Below are 18,194 nucleotides of genomic sequence, written 5' to 3'. Positions count from 1 at the left end.
AGGAACCCAAGGGGAGGAGTTAGAGTTGTTAAGAAGTCAGTCAGGAGTTAGAGAAGAGAGAGAGAGGATAAGTCTGTGGGTTGGGCTAAAGTCTGATGTGAGAGAGTGAGAGAATCTGTTAAGAGGAGTCAGTTAAACAGTTGAGATAATCAGTCAGAAGGTATTAGGAAGGTATAGGCCGGTAAAGAAACTAAAGTTAAGAAACTGACAAGACTATTATCTGAGAAACCACAAACTTGTTAACACGTATAAAATAAACTTGTTTATTTGGTTTAATTTTAACAACTGTCTGGACTCAGTGTTTTACCCGAGAGTAACGGGTTGGTGGCAGTGGGGAAGCGAGGACAGTGGTGGCACAGGGATCAATAGACCGTCAAATGTCCGGGGACCCTGTGTGATCGCCACATACACAGACAGAAAAACCTTAAACTTGGTTAAGTAGCAAATTGACAACCAGCACATTTCCAATTGTTTCTACTTCCTTCATTTCAAAGACCATTTTGGACATCCTTTCTGCCTTCATTATTTATTTTGCTGTCTAAGAGCTTTGTAAGCCACAGGGAATTTTATTGGCAAGCTGGCAGGATCTTTCTAGCTGCATGGGTAGGCTGAAAGTTAATCTAAATATTGCCAATATCCCAGTGGCTATGCTGTGTTTTCTATAAACAGCACCCATTGCCCTCAATACCCTGACATCATCTCCGCACCTCAGCCCACCTGAGATTTAAATTACTCCAATTAAGCAGGAGTGGACCAAGTATAATGAGACAACCTTCTTCTCTTGGATGCTGTTTTTCCCCCCAATGTAAACCAATGTTCTAAGTACGTAAATAAATAAGAACTGTCTCTGGTGCATGAAACCCTTAAGGAGAATATAGTGTTATAAGGATTCCAAGAAGGAGAAAAATGGGGCAAAGAGCAGGGATGTGGACTGTGTCAACCTCCAACCTCTGTGGGCCTGAAAAGGGGCAGATTGGGGCACACTAGAAGAAGGCTAGGACACGGGTGGCACTGTGGGTTAAACCACAGAGCCTAGAACTTGCTGATCAGAAGATTGGCGGTTCGAATCCCCGCAACGGGGGGAGCTCCCATTGCTCAGTCCCTGCTCCTGCCTACCTAGCAGTTCAAAAGCACATCAAAGTGCAAGTAGATAAATAGGTACCGCTTCCTGTGGGAAGGTAAACGGCATTTCCGTGCGCTGCTCTGGTTCGCCAGAAGCGGCTTAGTCCTGCTGGCCACAAGACCTGGAAGCTGTACGCCCGCTCCCTTGGCCAATAAAGCAAGATGAGCGCCGCAGCCCCAGAGTCGGTCACAATTGGACCTAATGGTCAGGGGTCCCTTTACCTTAGGAGAAGGCTTGGATCTGAAGGAGCCAACACTTTTCCAGTTCTCAAACTAGGAAGGTGACTATGCCAGTCTTTGAGCTCCATAGTTTATGTCTCACCCATAGCTTCCAGACACCAAAATATCACCAGAGCTCGACAGGGCAGTTTGTCCACCTTTAGTTTTCTCCCTTCTTGTCCCTAGAATTTAGGACTGCAGCCTAAGGAAATGTATGTGAAACACCTTTTATGTAGAGTATAAAAATGCTAAGGAATATTATCATATGAAAATGGCACTGTTCTTTCTTTGCAGGCTGCTTCTGTGAATTGCCAAAAAAGGAGAGGGTAGTATCTCATGACAGCTACAAATGCAAATATATACATAACAGATAAGCACACAGAGATGCACTGCCTTTACGGCAACATTTTCATTAACTTCAATGGCAGCTTAAAAGGAGGCTTCCGGTTTCGGCCTATTATATTATTCTCCCCCAAAATAACACAGCTCACCATGGAAACAATTGCTCATGGTGAAGTCAGCTTCCTTCAGGATCCTGCCAGGAATAATACAGGATGCCTTTGTGAGTGCACAACTCAATGTGTGAGTCATTTTCTCAACTGTAATAATGCTTAGGCTGCAACCTAGAGATCTTTCAATGGGCAAGCCAAGCTAGCAGACGCCTCTCGCCGGTTCTGGACAACACATTAAAAGGGAAGACTGGCAGGTCCAATGCAAAGGTACCTGCCAAGATGCAACTAGGGCTGCCAAGTTTTAATCTACAGATTCACACCGATTCAAAATATTTCATTCATCATTTCCCCTTCCATCCATTCATCTGTTTCTTTCATGCATCGTCACCCTGCTTTTCGTGGTTCTCCAAGCATCATGACTATACAGAGAAAATCCATCAAATACATTTAGGCTGAAATCCTATACACACCTGCTTATGGGTGAACACCACTTTACAGAATTTAGTTCTGGATAGACATGTGTAGGACCGTGTTGTTAAGGTGAAACTAAAATCAACCATGAACTATGAAGGAAGAAATGTTAGTTTTGGTAAAGCCTCCCAAGTCATTAAAAAACTACACCCCCAAAAAAAGTCCTTACCTCTTTCTAAAAAGATAGAAATGAGCTGGGCAGGTGAAAACTCATCGGAAGTGAGTTTTTCAGCAGAGATGCAACAGCTTTTGCACCAATTTTAACCCAACAGGGAATTCAAAGAATGCAGAAGTCATGAAGGAAGCAAAAGTTATTTTAATAAGACTAGGAAAAAGTTATGAAGAGGGTCAATTGTCAATATATGGGACCATTAAGATACATGTATATATGTTTGTAAGCTGAACATAACATCCAGTTATTTATTTGGACATATAGAGATTACTGGAAAAAATAATGATATGCAAACAAAAAGGGTGGCGCTGTGGTCTAAACCACAGAGCCTAGGGCTTGCCGATCAAAAGGTTGGCAGTTCGAATCCCCGTGATGGGGTGAGCTCCTGTTGTTTGGTCCCAGCTCCTGCCAACCTATCAGTTCGAAAGCACGTCAAAGTGCAAGTAGATAACTAGGTATCGCTCCAGCAGGAAGGTAAACTGCGTTTCCGTGCGCTGCTCTGGTTTGCCAGAAGCGGCTTAGTCATGCTGGCCACATGACCCGGAAAAACTGTCTGTGGACAAATGTCAGCTCTCTCGGCCAGTAAAGCAAGATGAGTGCGCAACCCCAGAGTCATTCACTACAGTACCTAATGGTCAGGGGTAGCTTTACCCTTATGCAAACAAAATTCATCACATTATCCCTGCTGTCATCTCTGGAGGTGTATTTGCAACTGTTAGCAGAAATTATCTGTGGTTCTGTGCGTTCTCATTCTCTCTTCTTTTGCAAAAATCTTTCCTTATATGGCCTGCCTTCCCACTCACTTTCTTCCTTTGCTACAGCTGCATCTATGGGCTGCTTCTTGCATGACGTTGTTATTTGGGTGTCAGTAGCCTAGTACAAGCAGGGGGAGGGGATCTCAGCCCTCTAAGGCAAATGTGACCCTCAAGGCCTCTGCAGATGGCCCTCAAGACTCTGCCTGGGCCACATCCCCTCACTGGCCCTGCTTTCCATCCTCCTCTAGTGAGTTTACCTGGCTGGAATGTGTCCTTGGATGGTGACCACACACCTTGCTTGCCTAGATGGAGGATGACATTTTTCTGGCCACACCCACTTTTCCTACACCCACCAATGATATGAAGCTCCTGGAAGGTTGCAATAGATCCCTCTTGGGACTGAAAAAGGTTTCCCACCTCTGCCAGAGTAGGGTGGTTTCATCAGATATGAAGGGCACATGTGTAAACAGTAGAGGAAACATAAAAATTGTTTACAAGAGAAAATTTAAAAAAATGTTTCAATCAGGAGTTGTTTTTTAATTGCAGTGTAAATGTTTTACATTTTTCAATTATAGTTTTAAAGAGAGAGAGAGGGAAGCCTGGCTTAAAGGAAATCTGAATTTAATACAAACTTGTTCAATCCCACACACAATTTCAAAGACTGAGTTGAAGGTTGCTTCATGAGAAAATATATCATGCCTCTGTGGAAAATATATAATAATAATAATAAAATTTTATTTATATCCCACCCTCTCCAGCCGAAGCTGGGCTCTGATATTTGAGCTTAAGCATTTAAAATTTCACAGGAAATTTTGCAATATGCTAATAGTTGTAGGCTTCATACAGGACCAAGAGATCATTACAGATGTAGGGATCCCAGAAATCCTTCTTTTTTTCTCACCGTGGTCATCCACCGAGTCACTGTGGTTGTTCTTTGAGGTCCTTCAGTTACCCAAGTTCTATAATGTTTTTAGTTCTCAAATTATGAATGTTTATGACTCTACAAATCAAACACCATGCACATTCACTTTCCATCTCCTTGTTGGAAAGTTGATAAGCCTTCAAGGAAATGATCTTGCTTAGTATCCTTGCATGTGTACCAAGTGCCAAATAAAAATCTGCCTCTTATCTCTAAGCAGGTATCATTATCCAGAGGAAAGGGCACATAAGGATGGCATAGCTAAAAGTTTTGGATTATGCTTCTAAATTGCATATGTTTAGGCTCTGTTTAGATGCAAACAAATATGGTAATTCTTACAGCAACCATTTAGTATGAATGCTGATTCAAGAAATATGTGAATTTCAAAATAGGAAACTTGATATAAGTTAGTGATTAAAATATTCATTTTTCCCCCTTCCATGGGCTTTTTAGATGGTTTGGTTCTTAAGACTGAACGTTGGTGGTTATCTTTCCTCCTCCTCGCCCTTCTCCTCCTCCTCCACTTCTCAGTTTAATCTTGAACTATATCTAAGAAAAAGCCTTTACCCTGCCTTCCCAGTGATACCTCTTTGCCCCATCCCTACTGAAATCTAAGCTGGTACCTTGATTTTCAACCAGTACAATAATCAGTCATCAATACATGCCATTCTTATTTTACACTGCTTTCTTGAGGATTGCTATAGCATTTAAATGCTGCTTCTGAGCACGCACAGAATCTCATTTCTTCAGTAAAAGGTAAAGGGACCCCTGACCATTAGGTCCAGTTGTGGCTGACTCTGGGGTTACAGCGCTCATCCCGCTTTTTTGGCCGAGGGAGCTGGTGTACATCTTCCGGGTCAGGTGGCCAGCATGACTAAGCCGCTTCTGGCGAACCAGAGCAGCACACGGAAACGCTGTTTGCCTTCCCACAGGAGCGGTACCTATTTATCTACTTGCACTTTGATGTTCTTTCTAACTGCTAGGTTGGCAGGAGCAGGGACCAAGCAACGGGAGCTCACCCCGTCACAGGGATACAAACCGCTGACCTTCTGATCGGCAAGTCCTAGGGTCTGTGGTTTAACCCACAGCGCCACCCGCATCCCGATTTCTTCAGTAACCTTAGACAATTTCATCCATCTGGTATTAGGGTGCTGCATGTCTCCTGAGCTCAGCCTCTCCCTTCTAACCAGTATTCTAGGAACTAGTAAAACATAGTCATAGAATCGTAGAGTTGTCCAACTCGTCTAGTCCAACCCCCTACAATGCAGGAACATGTAGCTGTTGGGCTATTTCACGTATCGCACAGAAGCCAAGCAAGTTTCACCACCAAGTGCATACTCAAAAGGAAGCCCGGGTTCATACATTCATGGACCCCCTTTGCTGTGTTGGCTTCTGATATGTTATCGGGCCCAAATTGAGGTGTTGACTTCTAACATATGAAGCCCTGAATGACATTGGACCCAGATACATTTTTAAAAAGGGCTTTCTATAAAAAAAACCTTCAGGAGATGCCCTTCTGGGTTTATAGCCATATGTGACCTGGGAAAGAGCCTTTTCTGTAGTGGTGCCCCGGCTATGGAGCTCCCTCCTGATAGATGCCATCACCGGCTATGTTTTGACTTTATTTATTTATTGAATTTATATACCGCCCTATGTCCGGAAGTCCCAGGGCGGTTCACAGAATAATTTAACCTATTTCTGTCCTCCAGGCTTTTATCGGGAGTCAGTCTTGTAAGAGGCGAAGGCGGTTACTCTAGCATTGCCAGGGGTGGATGCCATGCTGAGTCATATGTTGTCTGCTATGAAACTGCTGTTTCACTAATTGTGATACTTCAAATATGACAGGCCTATAAAAGCTGCTGCTGCTGCGGCTACCACCCAGGAGGACTCCCCTGCTCAGCACCTGAGGGCCCCAGTCCTGCCACTCAACACCTGGCCCAGGGCAGGGCCTGATGGGCTCTATAAAGGACTGCTGCTGCCCCTGCTGCTGGACAGAGAGGGCTCCGTTTGGTTTGGTTTTTGTTTAAATTGCTGTTATTTTTTACCTATGTCATTTTCATTTATGTGGAAATTGTTTCCCATTTGGTTGTGTATTTTTTGGATGTGGTTTCTTTATTGTTTATGACTTTTGTAATTCTGTAAATCTTGTTATGCTGTAAGCCGCCTTGATCATCATTTTTTAACTCTGGAAAGGCGGCATACAAATAAAAAATGATGATGACGATGATGATACATTTATGTATATAGAAGTGAGGTGTATGGGATTATGGGAGGGATTGTACCTCTGGTGATGGACAAGTCATGCTCCTTCTGGGGTGGTTTGTCCACCTTTGGTTCCCACCCCTGCACTCAGCTCTCATCTGCGGCTCCTAGAAGCTGTCAGCATGAGACAGCAGACACACCCTTAGAATGGCTTCGACTGGTCAGCTAAACCAGGTGAGGGTAGCTAAACCAGGTGAGGGTCCTCTTCGAGTTAGGGACTTCCCCTGCATGCAAAGGCAGGCTCTGGGAGATTGAGCGGATGAGACCAATAGTAGGTCCAACAGTTAAGAAAACAGTTGTAGAGGGAAGTGAGGGACAGATGGGGCTCATCAACCTGGTAAGGTAGCTCATCTAGGAGAAGGAAACCTCTGATCTTAAATCATGGCTGTCTTGTGGGACATCTTTGCGACAAGAGAAGGCTAAGGAGTACACCCTACACAAATCCGGAGTGGAGTCCCTAAGATGGTTGGATGGTGCTTTGCATGTCTCCTTCTGTCAACTCTTGCAGCCAAGTTGGTGCCAAACGTATTGATCTGATTTCCTTTGGACCACATCATTGAGGCTGAGAAGGGGGTCTTGTTGTCGGGGCAGCCCAGGACTACCATACACACTTCCCAAGCTTGCGTCCCAATCCTAAGGACATTACCAGGATTTCAAAGGTGGAATCGACGTCCAGGGGGAATTTCCAAAAGGTGACCTGGATCTTCGGCAAGTCAATCAATAAATCGCCTTTTTTGGCATTTTTGCAAAAGAAGCTCAACAAAATCGGGGTCTTTCTAAAATCAGCTCAACAACTTCAAGGGTGTCCTTTTTGAAATATGGCAACCCTACAATCCTGTGAGTTTCCCCCTACCCCTGAGCATGGAACTTACTCTTTAAGAGGATTATACAAATTCTGGAAGGATAAGGCTAGCAGTGGCTAGCAGCCTCAATGGTTATGTTCTCCCTCTACTACAGGAGACAATATTTTTTCTGAATAACAGTTGTTGGGGAATCACAAACAGGGAAAGTGCTGCTACTGCCCTTGGCTCCTGCTTGCAAGCTTCCCACAGCCATCTGGTCTGTCACTGTGAGAACTAGCAGTGCTGGAGCACAAGCCTGGTAGGTTACAGATTGAGCCTCATATTATGATAGAATTGTAGAGTCGGAAGAGACCACAGGAATCATCTAGTCCAAAAAGGCAATGCCTTTTGCCCAATGGGGGGCTCGCACCCAGAACCCTGATACTAAGAGTCTCAGGCTCTTCCGGCTGAGCTGTTAGGAGGGGCCTCAATGCACAAAAAGCAAAACCAATTCTCGCATTATACAGCAAATATATAAAAAAATACAGAAATACAGGCATCATTGCTCTGATACAGCAAAAAGATGCTTAAGGGCTACTCCATTATTCCTGGCCCCATTTCTAAATCTGTGCAGAAACAGCCATATTTATTGTTGTTATTGTTGCTGTTGTTGTTGTTAGTATTATTACATGGGTGTAGCCAAGGGGGAAAGGGGCAGCTGCCCCCCAATCAATAAAGATCAATACAAATCTGAAGTTCTGCCCCAACAAAAGCCTGCCCCCTTCAACAAAAATCCTGGCTACGCCCATCCGACAATCCAAGGTGTCCAGGTGTCCAGCAGCACCTGAGCCAGGTGAGCTCCCGTCTGGCCTCTCCAACTGGAAATCCTCGTGTACTCCTGGACCCCGATCTAGCAGAGCCCTTCCCCACACCCTCCCGGATGGCGCGTTCCGCGTCACCCGGACGCGTGTGGGCGCCTGTGCGCGCGCGCCGGAGCGGCCACGTGTTCCGTCCGAGGCGTCCCATAGGAGGCGCCCGCTCGCCCACGCCGCGAACGTGTGAAGGGGGCCTTCCTTCGCTCGCTCGCTCGCGCGTCCACCCACCCACCCTCCCCGGGCGACCTACATTCTCGCGCAGCTGCCTTCAACCCCCGACGCCACCCCACCCTGCCGTCGCCGAGGAGGAGGAGGAGGATGATGCTGCGTCGGGGCTCGGCGGCGAAGAGGTTAAGGCGGCCGCCTCCCTGTGCCCGCGCCCCTCCTTCCTCCTCCTCTTCCCGCTCCACCACCATGTAGGCAAGCGGACCCCCTTCCCCTTTTCGCATGGAGCAGCTTCCTTGACGTCAGACCTATGAATATTGCACGAAGAAGCCGGCTGGCGAGAGCGACGGCTGGCGGCAGCGCTCGATGTAGGCAAGGCGGGCCCTTCGCCGGAGGGGAGTGCGCCGGGCACGAGGAGGCGCTGATCGCCGCCGCCGCTTTGGAGAAGGAGGCCGCCCGGCGCCTGCTGGCCGACAGGGGAGCCGGAGGACTAGCGGCAGGCCGGCCGGCCAGCGCCGGTGGTGGCTTTGCCGGTGGTGGCGGTGGCGCCGACGGCCAAGCGGGCTTCTTGCTGCTGCTGCCGCCCCGAGAGGAGGAGGTCGTGGGCTGCGCCCTGCTCCCGCACCGGGAGGTGGCCCCGGGGGGATGTGACATCAGCGCCGCCGCCGCCGCCAGGCAGTGGGGCAGGAGAGGGGGACGGCTGCCCGGCAGCGCCGCCGCCGCCGCCGCGGTCGCGCACTCGCTGCCGCCCGCTCCGGCTGCGCGTCTCCTGCCCGCGCCGTCCAGCATGTCTTCGAAAGAGAGGCAGAAAAGCAAAGTGGTCAAGGAGAGCGTCACGCTGTTGCCTTGTTTTTATTTCGTCGAGGTGAGTGGGGCAGACGATGGGGGGGCGCCATCCTTTCTTTTGGGGGGGGGAGATGATGTAAGGGGGCAGGATCTGTCGCCTGCCCCACCTGGCACGCGCCAGAGTCAGCTTCCCAAAAGCAAAGAGCAGTTGTGCATTAGTGGCATGTGTGTGTGTGTGTGTGTGTAAGGTTGAGGTGGGTTGCCTGTCAACATTTAACATGTATTCTTTACATGGGTGGGGAAAGCCTGCTTGGCATTCCTGCCCAGAAACTGGGTCTCCTCCTGATCTCATCTCTAATCAAGGAGTGGTGGGAGGGAAGAGAGGCGATGTATTTCCTTTCCCTTTAGATCACCTTAAAGAACTGTTTCCTGAAAAGCAAAAAGAAAAAGATCAGGATGATGCATCAGGAAGCATCGGTCTGTAGGAGTGTAAACCTGGCTTGAAATTGGGGGAGGGGACGAAAGACATACACACAGAGACTTCTTCCGCTGTTTGGGAGAAATCATTTCTTTAAGGATTGAAGGAGGGTTGCAAATGAAGGGGAGATCACTTCACGTGCTCAGGATCATTCCAATAGGAGAGCAAGGTTGGGGGGAGGAAGGGGGTTGTTCTACACGTACATGTAGCGGGCACACATTATTTGAGAAAATTAAAATGAGGGCACATTAAGGTTGGGAACAAACGTTTTTAGATTGCTAAACAATTGGTGTTGCATTGATGTAGGCATGCACTTACATGGTGAATGTTCAGGTACATGGGAGGTGCTTGGAGGCTTCCTGTTTCCATACGTGGTCCAAGGTGTGATGTGTGTGTTCGCAGAAGCAAAGCGGTTGTGTGAATGCATTTGCCTGTCACCCTTCCCCCACTGATGGCTTCAGAACTGTTATGGTTGTTCTGTATTGTACCTTGTTAGTGTTCCACAAGCACTCATTTTGGTTCTTTTCTGACAGCGTGATGTATAGGCACTTGTGAACTGCTTCTTTTGCAACTGGGGCACAAAAAGGGATTTCATATTTGTACGTTTCGTTGATAGCTCAGGAAATGAGCAAGCATCTCCTTGGAAGACCTGAGGATATGCCGAGGAAATAAGTGTTGGACTGAGTCAGTCTGTGTTTGCTTCAGAGATGATTGACAAGACGACTCAGAAAAAGTTGTAGAAGTCAGCCGCCTCCCACCATCACCTGGAGAAAAGAAGCTCATTCCATCCTATCTAGACTCCCAGTGATAGGCTCTGTGTTGACATAATAGGAAGTCTCTGGTCCAGGATAGCCAATAGCTGCTTCACAAAGCCTAGCTGTTGTGTCTCATTTGCAATAATCAGATGGCATATAGCAAGGTTGGCCCGCCAAATATATTGTTGGACTCCAAATCCCATCGGCTCCAGCCAATATGGCCAATGGTCAGGAATGATGGGACTTGTAGTCTAACAAATCTGAAGATCCACAGATGTTCCACCTTAGTCATATAGAGCCGGTTAAGTTTTAGATATCTGGAATACAAGGACTGTAGAAATTATTACACTAAAGGTGAAAACTGATGCAGGTAAATGGGTGTTTTTAAAATGTTCCTTGGGTGCATTGTTTTATCGATCACTCAGAAAAGCATTTATTATATTGTTACGGGAAATGCCCTATATACTGAAGCATAAGTATATTCAGTGAAGAGTCTTCAAAGATTCCTCAAGTTCTGAAAGGGGAAGGAGGGAATGTGTGAGTTATCCCAAGTAAGAAAAGTTTTAAGTCTTTCCCTAAATGTCCTCCCCTTCCTTATTCTCCATAAACAAGAAATAAAAATGGAGTCATTAGCATCTGTGCCAGAGTGCTCAGATGATATTAAATGAAGAAAGCAGAAGTTTGGGGTCCTTACTCCCTCCTGGGCACGTAGCAGAGTGGGAGGAGATAGGATAATGGATGGAATGTTCTTTGTAGGCCCTTTCTGACTCTTGCAAAGTTTGGCCTATATTGGGAGAGAGCAGCTATGACTTCACGGTCACCATACTTTGAAAGGTATGGTCCTCCTGACACCGTAGGGTAGAGTAAGGGCTGAAGCTCAGTGGTAAAACATCTGCTTCGCGTGCAAAAGTTCCCAGGTTCAGTTCCCAGCATCTTCAAGTAGGGCTGGGTATGTCCCCAATCTGAAACCCTCCAGAGCATCTACCAATCAGTGTAGACAATGCTGAGCTAGCGGGACCAATCTAGCTGGACCAATAGTCCAACTTGGTATGAGTCTACTTCCTATATTTCTTTGAAAATGCTCCATTGTTGATAGGCACTCAAAGGATGAGATGCTTAATTTTTGAATTACGGTACTACATCACTGCTTCTACTTGGGCCTTCTTTCATCATCCATGGTCTTGGTTCAATCCAAAATGACAAAGTCAAGGGAGTCTAAGACTGGTTGGCTGCTTTGCCAAAGGAAAGTACTCAGAGGTTTCATATTAGTTTTGCTTAGGTAAGTGTAGCTGTTTGCTGATTTCAGAACACAACACCCTCCGAAACAGGCTGCAGAGAGCTGAGCAACATTGATTAGAAGAATCTAATGCACATGTGGAGAATGGAACATTATTTATTTCATTGGAGCCACTTCGAGCCTGGCCTTTTCAAAATCAATCCCAAAGCAGGTTACAACAGGGAAAATTAATATTACATGCTCAACAATTTAAAAAAATTAAAAACACATCAAAAGCCATTACAAGAAATCAGAATCAACTCTACTGACCAATTACAGATAGGTAGCCGTGTTGGTCTGCCATAGTCAAAACAAAAAAAATTCCTTCCAGTAGCACCTTAAAGACCAACTAAGTTAGTTCTTGGTATGAGCTTTCGTGTGCATGCACACTTCTTCAGATACCAACTTGGTATCTGAAGAAGTGTGCATGCACACGAAAGCTCATACCAAGAACTAACTTAGTTGGTCTTTAAGGTGCTACTGGAAGGAATTTTTTTTGTTTCTACTGACCAATTTAGCCAAATGCTTGTGTGAATAAATGTCTCTTTAAAGCAGATGTGGTGGACCTTTGACCCTTCAGCTGTTGCTTGAACTAAAACTTCCATCATCACTGGCTGTTGGTCCTGCTTGTTGGGGCTGATGGGAGTTGTAGTTCAGCAACATCTGGAAGGTCAAAGGTCCCCCACCACTGCTTTCGAAGGTGCCCACAGGCTGTCAGCATTGGTGCCAACTGAGTCTGTGAATTGAGGGCATTCCATAATCAAGGTGGCGCGATTGAGAGCATCCTCTCACAGGTTTCTACATACCATTCATTGGCACATGTCACATTGTTAAGGGCACATGTCACAATGTCTTAAAGTCTGGGCTGGTATATAGGGGAGTAACCGATCCAATGGGTATGTGGGCCCTATGCCATAAAGGGCTTTAAATCTCAGCCCAAGCACATGTCACAATGTCTTAAAAGTCTGGGCTGGTATATAGGGGAGTAACCAATCCAATGGGTATGTGGGCCCTATGCCATGGAGGGCTTTAAATGTCAGCCCAAGCACCTTTGAACTTGGCTCAGCAGCCGACTGATAGCAAATGATGTCATTGCACTTCAAGACCCCCACACATGGCAGCAGGGGAATGGGAAGCATGATGATATCACATTGATGCATTTTGTTTCTCTGTCCAGAGGAGGGAGGAGGGTATGTGGGCTGGCTCTCTCCCTCTTAAATCAGAGCTCCAGAAGAACCCACACAGAATCAGTCTAAAAATGGCTTTTAAAAGTCATCACTTCATTTTGTCGCCCAGGGAATAGCTCTCAGAATTGTATACAGTACAGGGAAACCAACCATTAAGACTTCACTGCACTGAACAATGAAAGAAATAAAACACACTGCTGGCTGTTATTTCTCCAAAGCCAGCAGGAGAGGGCAAGGCAACCCGCGGGTGTGGAGAGTGGGAGGGAAAGAAGAAAATGTAAACTTGCATGGTTTTAGGTAGCCACAGAGCATGAGGGCAACAGTGAAGAGCATGTAATAGAAAGATACTTGCATGCAGAGGAGAGAACACTTTCTCAGGTGGGGCGTTTGAGAAGGGGAATGTTACTCATTTTGGAATGTGGTGTGTTCAGTGAGGATTCTCGTGTTTGGATTTCCATGGTCTGGATGGCTCCAGACACATATCGCCCTCAGAACTGCACTGAGGTGATTAACAGTTCATGAAGTGTACAGTCTATCAGGGTTCTCACTCATGTGGATGATCTTTGAGTGCATAGGCCTCCCTCACAATAGCACCAAATGTGAGGTGAGCAGAGGCCTACTTTACAAAGGACAGTCCTCTGTTTGATAGTGTCCTCTATTTGAGGGTTGTCCAGTCCAGGGTTGCATTCACATTCAGGGTTGCATACATTTAAAGCACTATGATACCACTTTCAACAATGATGGCTTCCACCCAAAGAATTCTTGGGCCTCCGTAAATATGGCCTAAGACTGGTTTAAAATGGCCATAGAAAGAGAGAGCAAAAGCTTTGAAGATGCCCATCAACAAGTTTTCATCACTTGATCTGCAAACTAAGCAGGCAGACAAATCACCTCTGGTGTCTTCTCCACTACGGTTAGATGTGTCGCATTTCTGTTTCAGTTATAGTAAATATTACCGCATGAGAATCTTATGAAAATTCGTGTCCTCTTTTTGGATCAGGCACACTCTTGAGGCTAAGTCTGTTGCTACCACCCATCTTCACATTCTGTTTCTGAACATCCTGGCGGATGGGGTTTCCTGAGGACCTGCAGACAGAAAGGATTTAGCAAACCTGAGTTATACGTGGAGCCCGCCCCCCCCTTTTTAAGGCAACTTTCAAAACTCATACATGAATATTACATCAAACATAACACATTTAAACATCAGGCAAGGCTTTGTGGATTTGTCAGGGCAAACAAAGAACTGTAAGATTAATTTAGCAAAGCTTAGCATCGTTTCAAGTGTGGGAAAAGGAGAGTGGCATTTTCTGCTTATCTGCTGGAAATCTTTTTGTACAAAGAAGGCAAACATACAGTGATATGAGCCCCTGAGGTGGCTACCAGCTGGAGAAGAGCAAGGCCCAAGTTCTGTGTGGTAAGCAGGGAAATTAGACTTCTTTTCTTAAAGGTCATTGATTATTCCTAGAAAGCAAAAGCAAGCCATTCGTCCAGCCTGCCAGAGGTTGTCAGCAGCCAGCGTCACAGCCGGGCAAGCACTAGAGGTGTTCACATGTGATTGTATTATCTGTGACCCTGTGTACACTGTATTTGAGCTGTGCAAAGCAACAGGTGTACACTCTTTCACGCAAACACAGTATAGAACTGGTGCTGTTCCAGGTGCCAAATAATGCCACGTTTGTAAGAAATCCATCTTTTAGTGTGGCAGCACCTATACATTGGAACTTTCTTCCTGTTGACAACCTCAGTGCTTAAACCTTAAATGGAGTTAGGCTTGTGTCCCCAAATCAGATTAAGAGAATACTTAACCTCCAGCAGAAGAGCCTGGCCTTCTGGCCCCAGGGTCAGATTTTTTTTAAAAAAAGATTTTTATTAAAGTTTCAAAAATTTTATAATAACAAAACAAAACAACACAATAATACAAACAAACAAAAATAAAAACAGGTATAATTTCAATCCCTTATTTTCTTATAACTTACTTCCCTGACTTCCTCATACCTCCCCTTTCTGTATTCCAATTTCTAATTTATTAATTCAGCAAATCCTTTCCCTTATTTTCCATTTAATTTTTAGTCTCTCTTTTTCCTTTTTACTTATCCATTGCAGCTGGAAACCACATACTTTCTAAACCAACTGTCAGGGAACTGACATCTAAAGCGCCGCAGGTGCAAAGGCTCCCTGAGGTTGAGAGAGCAGTAGCAGCGGAAGAGGGAACCAGTAGAGGGCGAGCAAGAACTCCAAGGGAAAGTGAGTCGGAGGGATGGCTCAGAGACGCTTCAAGCGAAACCAGTGGGGAGGTCTCAGGACCTCCTATAGGGACACCCACACCTCGACGGAAACTGTCACGCCGAGAGGCCAGACGACGTGTTTCCGTTAAGGAGCTTTTATGTTGGAAACGTTTCCGAAAGCAGCCACTTTCGGATTCTACTAGTGATTGACGCAGCCATGCTGGAGGGGCTCCGTCACAGGCAGAGGTTTGAAAACCTGATCAAACTCTGAGGGACTTGCATTTTACGCACAAGCAGCTCATCGTCCCATCACAGCAATCCGAAAGTCACCGAAAGCCAGCTTGTGCAGAGAGAAGCATCATGAGCAACCCAGCCGGAACCGGGGGTGCAGGAGCAGCTGGAGGGGGTCCAAGCCTGGAAGAAAGGTACAGAGCGTTGGAGATCCAGTTGGCGCTGCAAACGGCGAGGCTTGAGGAGAGGAGGGCTCAGGATGCAGAAAAGGGAAAGGAGAAAACCACCCCGCTCGCCAGAAAGGTACCAGGATTGGTGCAGAAATTCGGGGGGGATCCCAGGAACTATCATGCCTTTAGAACAGAGATGCAATACGCTCTAAACTTGCAGTTTGATGACTTCCCCGACGAGGAATCGCGAGTGGCGTATGTGATTGGCCATCTCGAATCCGGGGCGAAAGATTGGGTTAGACCCCTGATGGCAGCGAATAATGAGATCTTAAAGGACACGAGGAAGTTTTTTCGTGCCATGGACCTGATGTTTTCCAGCGATATTGAGCAGGGGGTGGTGCGAAGGCAGTTAATGGCTTGCCAGCAAGGAAGCAGATCTGTCCGTGAGTACTGGACTGAATTTACTATGCTGATTCATAAATTGGGGTGGGACCTATCGGCGGAGCCCATTCAAATGCTTTTCGAAGAGGGGCTTTCTTCAACCGTCAAAGATGAGCTTTCCCGGGGGCCCAGGGCGGAGTCTATGGACCAATTAACCAAATCTGCGCTGGCCATAGGAGCGCGCCAGGAGGCGAGGGCTTTGGAAAGGCGGGAAGGGAAAGGAGACCGTTGGAGGGAGTTCCGCATTCCAGACATTCCAGAGCCATCTTTCCCGCCGGCAGAGCCGATGGAAGTTGGAACAGCGCGGGCGCGCGCAGTTTCAAATCCCAGTGAAGGGCGGAAGAAGGAGGGAAAGAGCGCCAAGAGATGTTATCTCTGCCAACAGCCAGGGCACTTTGCCAGAGTCTGCCCACAAAGAAAGGAATGGCAAGGGATGGCAGGAGCTGTTGGGGGAAAGGAAGAGGAAAGCAAGGAGCAAGTAAAAGCCAACGCCTGGCTGCCACCGTCGGGGCACAGCAGCCAGGCCAAAGAGCAATGAAAGTGCCCATGCCAGAACCTCCCAGACCTGCTTTAGTGATAGAGGTGTTACTAGAACTGCCAAACGGACACCCACTAAAGGTCAAGGCGCTTTTGGATTCAGGCAGCTCCTGTAATTTCATGAGTAAGGAGTTTGCAGCTGAGCACCAGATACAGACCATCCCTTTAAGTAACCCCTTGCAGGTGACTACGATTGACGGCAGAGAGCTGTTGGGGGGAGAAGTTAGCCAACAGACTGTCCCGATGATAATGAGAGTGGCAAGGCACACCGAACAGATAGCGTTTAATGTGGCCATCCTGGGAGGAGCGCCCATCATTTTGGGGATGAGCTGGCTGGCGCTACACGATCCGCTAGTGGGCTGGCATCAGAGGGTGGTCTCCTTTGGGTCAGCGCATTGCCTAGAACACTGCAAGGAGGGGAAGGTCTCGGGAGGAGACAGAGTCACCCTAGCGGGGATGGAAGTGATGGGCAAAGGGAAGGTGCCCCCGCAATACGCAGATCTGAGCAACGTATTCAGCGAAAGGGAAGCAGACAAACTGCCACCGCATAGACCCTTTGACTGTCAAATCAACCTACTCCCAGGGGCCCAACTCCCAGTAGGCAAGCTGTACGCCATGTCAGACAGGGAGATGCAGGAGCTGAGGGAGTTCATTGACAAAAACTTGAAGCGAGGTTTCATCAGAGAGTCCCGAGCGGTGGGGGGCAGCCCAGTGTTCTTTGTGGACAAAAAGAACACAGACAAACCGAGACTGGTGTGTGATTTCAGGGCCCTCAATGCAGTGTCGGAGCCCCTGGCTTTCCCTATGCCCCGAATTGATGACATTTTGACCAGAGTAAGGAAGGGAAAGATTTTTACAAAACTGGACCTGCGGGGGGCGTACAATCTGATACGCATAAGGAAGGGAGATGAATGGAAGACCACCATGTTTACCCCTTTGGGAGCCTTTGAATACCTCGTTATGCCCTTCGGTCTACAAGGGGGCTCCGCCTGTTTTCAAGCTTTTATAAACCACGTTCTGGGACCTTTGCTCTACAAGAACTGTGTGGCCTTTTTAGACGACGTGTTGGTGTATTCGGAAGATGAGGAACAGCATGTGAGGGACGTTCGAGAAGTGTTGGGCAGGCTGCAAGCCAACCAGCTGTGGGTGAAACTGGAGAAGTGCCAGTTTCATACCAAGGAGGTGGAATTCCTGGGGTACCGCTTGTCAGACAAGGGATTGGCCATGGATCCAGGCAAGGTTCAAGCGGTACTGGAATGGAAGACACCGAAGACCAAGAAGGACGTGCAAAGATTCTTGGGGTTTGGGAACTTTTATCGGAAGTTCATCAAGAACTTTGCCCACTTGACGGCGCCCATCACCGACTGCCTCAGCAGCAAGAAGAAATTTGTTTGGACGGTGGAGGCGGATCGAGCCTTTGAAGAACTGAAAAGGGCTTTCGCCTCGGAAGAACAACTTCTGCATGTGGATTTACAAAAACCCATGAGAGTGGAAACAGATGCATCCGACCGGGCTATAGGGGCGGTCCTTCTTCAACCGGGGAGGAGTGCGTCGGAGTGGAGACCGTGTGCATTCTTCTCGCGGAAACTGAATAAGTCCGAGAGGAATTACACGGTGTATGACAGGGAACTACTTGCCATTCACGAAGCATTCCGGAGGTGGAGACATTTATTAATTGGGGCACAACACAAGGTGCAAGTGTGCACCGACCACAAAAATTTAGAGTATTGGAGAACAGCTCGAGTGCTCAACCAACGACAAGTGAGATGGGCACAGGAATTCTCCAAATTTAACTTTGAGATTTGTTATGTGCCAGGCCCAGAAAACGTCAGGGCGGATGCGCTCTCACGCAAACCAGAATATTGGGAAGGGGAGGAGGTGATCGAAGAGAGACATGTCATCCCGGAGGACCGC

General features: G+C 47.2%; 1 protein-coding gene across 1 annotated transcript in view; it reads left to right on the top strand.

Annotated features, from left to right (window-relative positions):
* The first annotated feature begins 8,251 nt into the window (after positions 1-8,251).
* Positions 8,252-18,194, top strand: part of PLPPR4 (phospholipid phosphatase related 4) — a 42,979-nt gene continuing 33,036 nt past the window's right edge. Inside the window, exon 1 of the mRNA XM_081914158.1 lies at positions 8,252-9,059. Within this exon, the coding sequence (XP_081770284.1) occupies positions 8,505-9,059 (555 nt within the window). The 5' untranslated portion in view covers positions 8,252-8,504. The remainder of the gene's footprint in view (positions 9,060-18,194) is intronic.

This window comes from Podarcis melisellensis, assembly GCF_964234715.1.
Source record: "Podarcis melisellensis genome assembly, chromosome: 6".
NCBI classification, from domain to species: domain Eukaryota; kingdom Metazoa; phylum Chordata; class Lepidosauria; order Squamata; family Lacertidae; genus Podarcis; species Podarcis melisellensis.
The sequence above is the reverse complement of the archived record's forward strand: the minus strand, read 5'-3'. Positions and strand labels throughout refer to the sequence as shown.